This window comes from Pituophis catenifer, unplaced genomic scaffold, assembly GCF_029215685.1.
Source record: "Pituophis catenifer annectens isolate HBS135680 unplaced genomic scaffold, rPitCat1.0.hap2 SCAF_2, whole genome shotgun sequence".
NCBI lineage: Eukaryota > Metazoa > Chordata > Lepidosauria > Squamata > Colubridae > Pituophis > Pituophis catenifer.
The window spans coordinates 232,613,048-232,623,550 of record NW_027256882.1 but is presented as its reverse complement, the minus strand read 5'-3'; the positions used below and the strand labels follow the sequence as shown (position 1 = coordinate 232,623,550).

Sequence of the window (10,503 nt, the reverse complement as noted above, 5' to 3'; positions counted from 1 at the left end):
ATTTGTACTGATAGTTTCCAAGGTTATTTCTTTTATTGAATAAAATAAAAATTGTAATAATACTGAGGTGGATGTGGATGTGACAGAACCTGTTTTTTAATTGTTTTTTGTTGTGTTTTAACTTCATGCTAAACAAAACCATTCCTTTCCTGTTTGCAATTAGGTATGAGATTTCAAGACCATGCAAAAACTTTCAACCTTGTAAAACAGTTTACATATTTACATTACCTTGTCAAGAAGTAAGCCTTGTTGAATTCAATGGGATTTCCATGAATGAATATTTCCTTAAAAAAAGTTCTTAGTTTTTGAATGAACAGTATTTTCAAGTGTTTCCTGTGCAGGGAGAAAATCCTGATATAAAAGGGACCCTGTAGGATGGTGTGGGATGATTTTTAAAAAACTAATAGGAAACGTTAAAACCAGTAAGACCCAGATGGTGTAAGGAGGATTGAATTACCTACTGCAGATTGCTGAACTGAAGATTCTGAAGAGTTTCACATTTCAAGACTGCATGAACGAAGATTGATTCGCCCACATACACACTTCTAAGTCTGGTTAAGTGGAGGGCTATGTGCTCTAATTCTGCCTTAGCTACAAAAAGCCAGGAGTGAAAGTGGGCCAGGTAACCACCCCTACAACCCGTAAGGCGGCCGCATTTGAACAGCTTTTAAAGTGCGTGGACCGAAAAGTAGCTGCCAGGAGTCAAGCGTAATAATGCAAAAAAGAAAAACTTAACCAACCCGCTAAGGATTCATTCCACAAGATGCAGTAAAACATGGGTGTAGCTCCTCGCGAGATAAGAGCATGTTGCAGCTGGCGCCGATATCCGGTAACCTTTTTGAGTTCCGCACTAATTTATGCAAATATAGTCCATTCTGATTGGAGGGTGAAGCAAGGACGATTAGAAAAAGGTTGAAAAGAAGAAACGCAGTTTTGTATCCACGGAGATCACTCGTGGGTTTACTGAGCAAAGCATACCCAAATCGAGTACGGTATCTTTAAAGGTAAGATGGATTTGTTCTCTTGGCAAGACGTGACATTTTGCTAGAAGTCTGCACACTTCCGGGTGTTTTACGTAGGCCTAAGATCCGCAGGCAGTCCTTGTTTGGCCATGTGAGTAGAGAACGAGGAAAAGACACATTTTTGTTCTCTTCCTGCCTGTCATGAAAACCGTAGAATCAGCCAAGAATCAAATACCAATCTGAATGCGACTTGACGCCTGCCGGTCAGAAAATACTCCAGGAAATAGGATCGGATTGGCAGACGAGCGCTGCTCCTGTTAGTAATCCGCTTCTGGCCGCGTCGCCTTTGTGTTTCGATGACTGGCGCTGCACTAGATCAACATTTCAAAATTCTGATGTGGAGAAAAAGCGCAGACCTAAAGTGTTACTTTGTCGCTGTTATTTTGTAGCAAGATTTCCTAAAGCGATCGGCGAAAGTACGAATCGTGGCGGGTATGGGGGACGGAGGATGGGGTGGAACTTTTTTCACGTCTATTGTTCGAGTGAACCCTTGTTAGGTTGGCTGAGAATAGAAGCGCTTTCTATCACTTCATCTCTGCCGTTCGTGCATTCATTAAAAGGTGAATCTCCCTCTGATAAAAAGACATCGCTTTGACCATTTTGTTAGGCAATATTGGTTTTTAACTGAGGTGGTTGGGGGAAAAGTTTTCTAAAAAATCAAAATACTGTATTGGTCACCGACAGAATCTCTGCATTCAGTGGGCGGAGCTAAAGCCTTCAGGGCAATCGCAACTAGTTTTATTTCTATAGGAAATCGTGGCTTTCTACGAAAATAGGACTTATCCCTTAGAATGGTTACAGAAGGATATTAACTCTTAACTCTTTGCTACCATCTAATGGTCCTCCAATTTTTTTGCAGCCCAAAGAGGCGCAAAGAAAGAGGTGAGACTTAAGTGAAAGAAAAAGAAACAAAAGTTGGAGAAAGACAATGGCATAGACTTTGTCCATGAGGTCCTCAAGAATCGGATTCAACATTTTATTATCCCATTGCAATTTTTGCTTTCTGAGACACATCAGATAACCTTGCATGACCAATCTACTTATCTCTTGTACCTTTGAAGAAAGCTTAAATGGTGCTGTGGTTGAGGAAAGGGACTTTGAAAAGGAAAAAAAAATCAGAAATATGTCAGAAATATTGGAAGCACAAACTTCATTTTTCACCCATTTCTTGAATATCTAAGTGCTAATGTTCACATATGCCCTTCTAATAACGCCTAAAATCCTTGGCACTTTTGGAAAAAATTCTGTTTGCAATGCCACAAATTTGCTGTTTTCAATATATGGTCTGCAAGGATGGTTTGATCATTAAAAAAAGTTGCAAAGTGCTTCAGTTAAACAATAAATATGTATCCATCCGCATGGCTTTTGTGTAATTCTCCCATTCTCTTCAATTTTGGGTAGGCTCAATAAGATGTTTTGTTATTTTAATATATATGCAATTAGCTAGGTAAAGGCTTTGCTTCAGTAGAGAATAACAAACATTATTGCCAAAATTGGTGGTGCTGCTTTAAGAACAGAAAAGTTTTACATTTTTGAATTGTCAAGGCTACAGTGGTATACAAACTTGAGAATAAGCACTGTTAAACTGATAGAATTTACTGCTGCATAACCTGTACAGGGATTGCTTACAATTTGGAAAGACCTGGGAAGATAAATGGATTGTCAACAGAATAAATGTTATGTATCTTTCTTGAATTCTATCAACTCTGTATTTATAGGTCAAAGACTAACATTTATCACATTTATTCAGAAACAAGGAAAATATGGAAGCAATTTTAAATCCTAAAGAATCTGCCAAGTTTATAGCAGAAAACAGCAAAGATGTATACATTGAAGACGGTGGTGTGCAAAAGGTTGCAGAGATGTTGTTTGATAAAGTCACAGAGAAGGAATTCAGTGTGGCTGGCTGGAAATCATCTCATGAGTTAAACCCTCAAGAAGCAAGTGAAGATGCAGTGAACTGGGTATTTGTTGCTGATGTGCTCAATTTTTCCTTTTGGTCTGAACATGAAGACCATAAATGCTTGGTGAAATACAAAGGCAAGACTTACAGTGGCTATTGGTCTCTTTGTGCTGCCATCAACAGAGCACTTGATGAAGGTTAGTTTTCTGAATTACATTGATTAGACTGAAGGGTGTTTGGACTTTACACTACAGATATATGAATAGCAATAGAATAAACAAGACTCTTTCATGAAGTAGAATAAAGTCAAGTAGAAATTACAGGTCGTCCTTGAGCCCAACGTTTCCATTGCTAAGCAAGACAGTGGTTAACTGTGTTTTGCAACATTTTTCAATCTTTCTGCCACAGTTGTTAAATGAATCATTCTGTCATTCAGCAAATCTGACTTCCCCCATTGACTTTGTTTGCGGGAAGCTGGCTGGGAAAGTTACAAATAGTGATCACATGATCCCAGGACAGCGCAACTGTTCTAAATACATGCCAGTTACCAAGCCTCCAAATTTTGATCACATGACCGTTGGAGATGCTGCAATGTTCCTAAGTATGAAAACCGGTCATGTCACTTTTTTTTCAGTGCCATTGTAACTTTGGTCGCTATGGTTGTAAGTCAAGGACTACTTGCAGGTGATTATGAATGTAATTTCATATAGTGCCATCAAACTATCTTGTTGTAATATAGCATTGAATAGCTTCAGTGGTCAAGCAACCTGTTACACTGAATGAGCAGCATAAAAATGTTTACTCCCATTCCAAAGTATCAAGACACAGATTAGTCGTACTTTTTTTTTTCCTCTCCAGAATCTGCCCATCAGATCAGGAATTGGACAAAATAAAATAAAGGCAATCCCTCCCCCCCAAAAAAATCTGCCCATCAGACCAGGAATTAGACAAAATAAAATAAAGGCATTCCCATTGGAGGGATTTCCCCTCTTTTAATTTTCTCTGCCAGAAGGAAGAATGTGGAGAAACTTGGCTGCAATAACAGAAGGACGGATTAATTCTCAGATGCGTTCGCCCTACAAATCTGACTGGGACTAATCTGGATTAGGGTTTGGGACTTGCTTTCAATAATAATAAAATAAAGATTAGGAAACTTCACATGACATGCCTTATTATAAAGCATTAGGTGAAAAAGGATCAGAACATGATTATAAAGAATAATCTATATGTTTCTTACCTTGTCTCTGCTATGGAGACTTGGCCCACAAACAGATGCTGTCATGGTATTAGACAAGCCTTGAGGGCAGTGTAGTGGAAGGCAGCTGGCCCAGACTGGAAAGCTGCCTCTTCAAATTTCACTTTAATTTCTCTTGCAGTCTTCTCCCAATAAACAGGGAAGTATATCAACAGAATTAGGCTGTGGTGAGTAAGATGCATGCCTTTGTGAAATTTACAAGTGGAGCATTATCAGGAAAAGTCAACATCTTCCTCTTGTTTATCTTAAACATCTGGTATTCACATGCATTATTTAATTTTCACAACTGATAGTTTTTAATAGAAAAAGTAGGTAGACATTTTATTGATTCATATCGGTCAAGATATATGTCAGTTAGAAGAAGGTTAGAACAGTTATCTATATCTATAGAATAGATATAGGTCAGTTAGAACAGGGCTGTCAAACTCACGGCCCTCATGTGCTGGATGCGTCACGCGCTGGCCCTGCCCACGCCTGGTTTAGTGAAAGGGGAAAAAATCCTGATATATCACATGATGCCGCTGTGATGACGCGAGTTTGACACTCATGCATTAGAATGTTAAGTTTGGAAGAGAACACTAAGGAAAGAATTTAAAAATAATTTAATAAGACTGGAGAGATACAACCACCACTACCCCTTTTGGAGATTTCAATTGTTTATGTAAACAACCCTAAATAAAATATAAAACAATTCCTTGTTTGGCAGTTATGAAATGCTCACAAGGACTTACTCTGGCCATTTACTCCACTCTTTCCTGCTTATTGGCACCCATGTAATTGAGTCCAGTTCAAATAAAGATCTTTAAATTGCTTAAAATTGTAAGAACCACAGCTTGTTTTGCAAGATCTCTATCCATTGGAGCATTCAGCATAATCTTGGACAAAAAGAAGCTAAGCAGGATTAGGCTACTAGAGGTTGACCAATTGTGTAAATTGCTTCTATGCTGTTACGCAGAGAACTTGCATGAACAGGTCTTTGAAGTCACCAGCAGTCAAATTCAACTCAAAGAAAACATTAACATATTCTCCTCCCTTTCTCCTCAATGATCATCTTTAACTACTGAGTTGTCTTCACTAATGTCAATCTAAGGAAAAAAGTATTTTTAAAAATTATCAATATTTTCATTTTTTAAAAAATAATTTGAATAGAAAAGTATATTAAATTGTCATTCCAATAGCAGGTCCAGTAGAGCATATTTAGAGGTAAATTAACTGAGAAATAAATTGTTTAGTTGATCCAGGGGTGAAATGTAAAATTTGTTACTACCGGTTCTGTGGGCGTGACTGGGTGGGCATAGCCAACTTTTTTTTTTTTAACTTTTCAAAGCATTTTTTCTAATGCTTTGAAAAGCCTCTGCCGATCAGGCAACTCAGCTGAGATCGTCAGGCTTTTCAAAGCATTTTTTTTACCACCTCTTGGCCAAGAGGTTGCAGAAAAAAATGCTTTGAAAAGCCTCTGACGATCCCAGCTGAGCCGCGCGATTATCAGAGGCTTTTTTTTCTTTTACTTTTAAAAGCATTTTTTTGTTGGAAGAGGTTGTAGAAAAAATGCTTTTAAAAGTAAAAAAAAAAAAAAGCCTCTGATGATCATGCAGCCCAGTTGGGCATGGTGGGGAGAAGGCACAGGGATTTTTGCTATCGGTTCTCCGAGCCACCCGCCACCATCGCTTACAGGATCAGGCGATCCGGTCCGAACCGGGAGCGTTTCACCCCTGAGTTAATCCAATAATCAGCCTAAATAAATTCTGTATGTTTCCTAATTGGAACATTTTTAAAATATCTTCATCTTTTATTTTACTAATTATCTCAAATGTAATTAATGATTCTTTTTTATTTGTTGCCCTCTCTGAAGGAACACCCATTACTAGTGCTTCTTATTATGCCACTATGACCTTAGATCAGGTGAAGCATGCATTTCGTTCTGATACAGAGGTGCCTATGCCTTTAATTGAGAAGAGACATCGTGTACTAAATGAAGCTGGAACAATTCTGCTGGAGAAATTTGGAGGCTCCTATCTCACATGTGTTAAAGAAAGTGGGAAAAGTGCCCAAAAATTATTACAGATAATAGTGGAAAATTTCCCATCTTTCAGAGATGAAGCTACGTTTCAGGTAAATCTCTTACAGTCTGCATTTTCAGCTAACCTCTTGGTTTCTTTCTTTCTTTTTGATGAGAAAAATGGACAAGGAACTGCTGCCTACCATAGTGTCTCATTTTGTGCTGTGGCAGGGTGGAAAATACCACAACACACATCTCCTGTGATCTTATTATCTAATATAGATAGTGAGGCCAATAATGATATTACCAATATTCCCAAACTGCTACAGAATTGAAACCACAGATATTTGTATTAAGAATTATTCCAGTGTGTATAAATTAAATATATAGCAATTTACCAAGATATATGATGACAATGGCAAGAATCCAGAGGGCACAATTTTGGAAAAGACAACCTTTGCTGATAATATAAGATTGAGAGCAATGGAAAAATAGGCTATATCCAATATTCAGAACAAAAGTCTGACCAAATTAAGTCAGGAATGGTTCCCTTACATAAAAAATATTTGTTAGCAAGGCAAGATATATTATGGCTTTTAGAGAAAAGACAGATTGATTAAAACAACTGAAAAAAAAATGACTCAAGCACATAACCGTAGAAGTTTAAAGCAGGTTATAATTAAATACTGTAGCAGGTAATAGTTGGGAGAAAATGAAAGAGGGGAGGTGTTACTGGATACTTCTTTTTATAGTGTTTTGCTCTTACATCATATCTTATTGCATCTGTTTTTGATTTTTTGCAATGATTAGGCAATAATGAAACTAATGCAAAAATAGTGTAGAGTACATAGTGTTCTTTCCTCCAATAGAGCAAGAACCTTATGGAGTAGGTTTGTGTTGAGATATAGTGACTGGCTCAGAGTCCTCCGGGACAGGAGTCTCCAACCTTGGCAACTTTAAGACTTGTGGACTTCAACTCCCAGAATTCCTCAGCCAGCTTTGCTTTAGTGGCTGAGGAATTCTGGGAGTTGAAGTCCACAAGACTTAAAGTTGCCAAGGTTGGGGACCCCTGCTCCAGGAGATTTCTTCCATGTAGTGGGCTTAACCCTGTATCTTCCCACTCCTGGGAAGTCTGGCACTTTAACCTCCTCGTGTATGAGCTGTCATATTTCATATAATTCTCATCATATTTAGCTTCTTTTGAAATGAAAGGTGGTAAGAATAACATGTTGAAATTAACAATTGAAATTTGTAAATGTGACTACATTCCAATCATTCTAATTACTTTGTTGTTGTTTTTTCTCCTTTTCCTACCAGGGTAGAAAGGTAGTTTTTTACAAACGGGCGCAGATTCTTGTGGCTGACACCTGGAGTGTATTGGAGGGGAAAGGAGATGGCTGCTTCAGTGATATTTCCAAAATCTCTATATTTGCTGATTACAGGATACCACAAGTTCTTGTTCATTTAGGAGCAATGAGATATTCAGAAGAATTAATGAACAAACTTAAAAAAGGTATTAAATTCTTCATGATCATGAAGAATTTCTATTTCACCTGCCACTTTATATCAGTAGTCTTTGATGTTCAGCAGCAGAAATAAACATAAGAGAAATTGAGTTATCTATCCCCAGAAAACACAATCTACAATTGCCTTCATTCGTGACAATCTACAATCCTACATAGATACTTTGGAGTAAGCCCCAATTACTTACTTTTGAGTATAAATGTAAAAGACAGTGCTAACTAAGTACTTTACCTTTTTCACTTTTTATTATGCAGAAAGAAAAAAATAAAAGGGAAAAGTAAGATTATTTTCCAAATTTTTTGTTCTGGTATTTCAGATATAGAATGTCATTTCTTGTCTGGGAAAGAAGACATTTCATTTTAAAATTATTTGTCGGTGATGAACATGAGGAATTTGATTGCTAAAACATGTATACCCAGTTTTTTTTCCTGGTACTTCAATCCATGTGTACTTTTGTTTGCCAAATCTTATTTTCCTTCCATCCATCTATGTTCCTCTCTAACAGTATCGAGGAATCAAAAGTCAAGTTGGCAATTGTCACCACATAAACCCTTTGTACAAAAGTGTCAGTGTCACTTGCATATACAAAGCGGCAGATGTTGAATCAGAAGGTTGCAACTACCATCTTAACCAACTAGGCTAAACTAATATCTAGATTGCAATCCATTTTTATTATTTTTTATTGTACCTTGTCGGCTGTTGACATTGTGAGCCAACCAGGGTCGCTATTTCAAATAAATGTTTAAATGTAACTAAATAAAATTAAAAATCTAGAGGGGCTATTTCAAAATGCCAGAGCCATAACAGAATGCACTCTCCTGACCTCTCCTCATGTCACAAAAGCAGGGAAAAACTAACAACTTCTTCAAGAATATGTGTATTAAGGTTTTGTCAATCCATTTGAAAAAGGAACTTTTGTAAGGGTTGATGATTTGTATTCAAGAGTAATTAAATACTTGATTGCCCATGTTGCAAGTCCATGATTGGGATTTTTTTTTTACCAAGAAATTTAATAACTGCAGATAGTTGCATGTTTAGCTTTATCAGGGAGTCATGTTGGCTTGTTTACAATTCTGTTTAACTGTTGCTAAATATAGTTTATATTGACACTGATAATGTTGTACTTATTTGTCTATTCTAAAATAAGTTCTAATATAATTCAACAACCTTTACTTTCTATTAATGTATATCAGAAGCACTAGGAATCTCTCATTTATGGATTTAATCTTGAATGTGGAAATTAGCTATTAGATCACTTTTCTTGATTTCTACTACATTTCTTAAACTTCCTGCATCTTTGTTCCTCTTGCCATTCAAAAATCTATGGCTGTTATCCAATCAGTGTATGCTGAGCTGAGACGAACCATTTTCTTTCTGAGATTCCACTAATTTGTTTCATGTTTCCATTTGCAAGAAGATTGCCTTTTTCTGTGCAATACAATGCAGGAAACAATAATTCCTGGCCTACCTCTAATGTGAAGGCCTTCTGATAGGATACAGGCAGTCTCTTGAGTAACAGCCTACTCAAACAGAACTATCAAAGATCCTTCTGAAGGGCACATTTGTACCTAGTTAGGAAAAGTATTAGGAATGTTATGAAGGGCAAAGAAAATATGGGGAATGAGACATAAATAAGCAATTCAAAACTACTGCAACCCTTTCAATTTGAATGAACCCGGTTAATGTAAAAAAAAAAGTTAGTATACATTGATTAAAATATTTCCTCATATATTCCCATTTTCTTTATTCATGTTACTTTCTTTGATCCTTCCGTACCTTGCAGGGCATATGTTCCAGTTTGGAGACAATCAGGAAGTAGAGATTCGAGGTTGTAGTATTTGGTGTTGTGAGCTCATCTGCAGTGCTTTGCTTGAACTTTATAAAAAGAAAGGTGACAACATGAGTGAGACGATCAATGCGGTTCTCCTTGATTATTATCTATGGGACTATGCTCGGGATCATCGAGAAGATATGAAAGGAATACCTTTTCACTGTGTACGTTCCATATACTATTAATGCCATTTATAAATGATAATGACATAAAGCATCAAAGTCTTCAAAATTTCTGTATATAATTTGGATTTTTTTTAAAAAAAATTGTATGGCTGCCCATGTATTAAGATTTGGATCTTTAATCTCCATTTTATCAGAAGAAAGGCATTTTCTTGAATATTGACATTCCAATTCTGTAAGCAATATATTTTTAATGGGTTTGATTAAAATGTATGAAACTATAAAAAATCTGGATTACATATAAAATCAAAAAATATCTTACAAATTAATATTATTGTAATCAAATTACCTACTTGTGTGCATGTATCTGAACATGCATTTGAGTAAAGACAATTTCAGTTTACATTTGATGTACCTTCTGAAGTTGTGTGCTGCTCAGCAGGAATTATTTTGTTCAAAACATTGTAATGTCATTCAGCAACATTGATTCAAAGTTTATACACAAGACTTTTTAAAAAAATTCTGAAATTACAACTAAAGAATAAAACCAACAACAAAATCAATCAGTAATATTTCAATTATTTAATTGAAGTTAAAAATGTGAAGGTCAAGCTAACAAAGGGATTATTAACTGATTCTTTAGAAAAAAACCAACTTGATCCTTGTTTATTAAAATATAACATCTAGTTGACTTGGTTGATACAAAAGACTAAGCAGTAATTGGATGAGAGACTACCAGGAAATCTTTGGATTGTAAGATAAAATGGGAAATATATATGTTTAAATATTAGGTTTTTTTTAAAAAAACCACGGCTTTGTACAAACAATCACCTGGAGTTGATCTCAA

At 36.3% G+C, this 10,503-nt stretch overlaps 1 protein-coding gene across 3 annotated transcripts; it reads left to right on the top strand.

Annotated features, from left to right (window-relative positions):
- Nucleotides 1–865: 865 nt before the first annotated feature.
- Nucleotides 866–10,219, top strand: QNG1 (Q-nucleotide N-glycosylase 1). 3 transcript variants are annotated; one of them, XM_070938662.1, is made up of 5 exons: nt 866–1,004; nt 2,773–3,122; nt 6,033–6,292; nt 7,497–7,692; nt 9,487–10,219. In XM_070938662.1, exons 2-5 carry the CDS (start codon nt 2,786–2,788, stop codon nt 9,717–9,719), a joined length of 1,026 nt encoding a protein of 341 aa, XP_070794763.1. In that variant the 5' UTR covers nt 866–1,004; nt 2,773–2,785; the 3' UTR covers nt 9,720–10,219. The 3 variants fall into 3 exon arrangements, with proteins under 3 accessions (XP_070794763.1, XP_070794765.1, XP_070794764.1); XM_070938664.1 differs by having other exon boundaries at nt 2,741–3,122; XM_070938663.1 differs by lacking the exon at nt 866–1,004 and adding an exon at nt 1,477–1,582.
- Nucleotides 10,220–10,503: the final 284 nt, after the last annotated feature.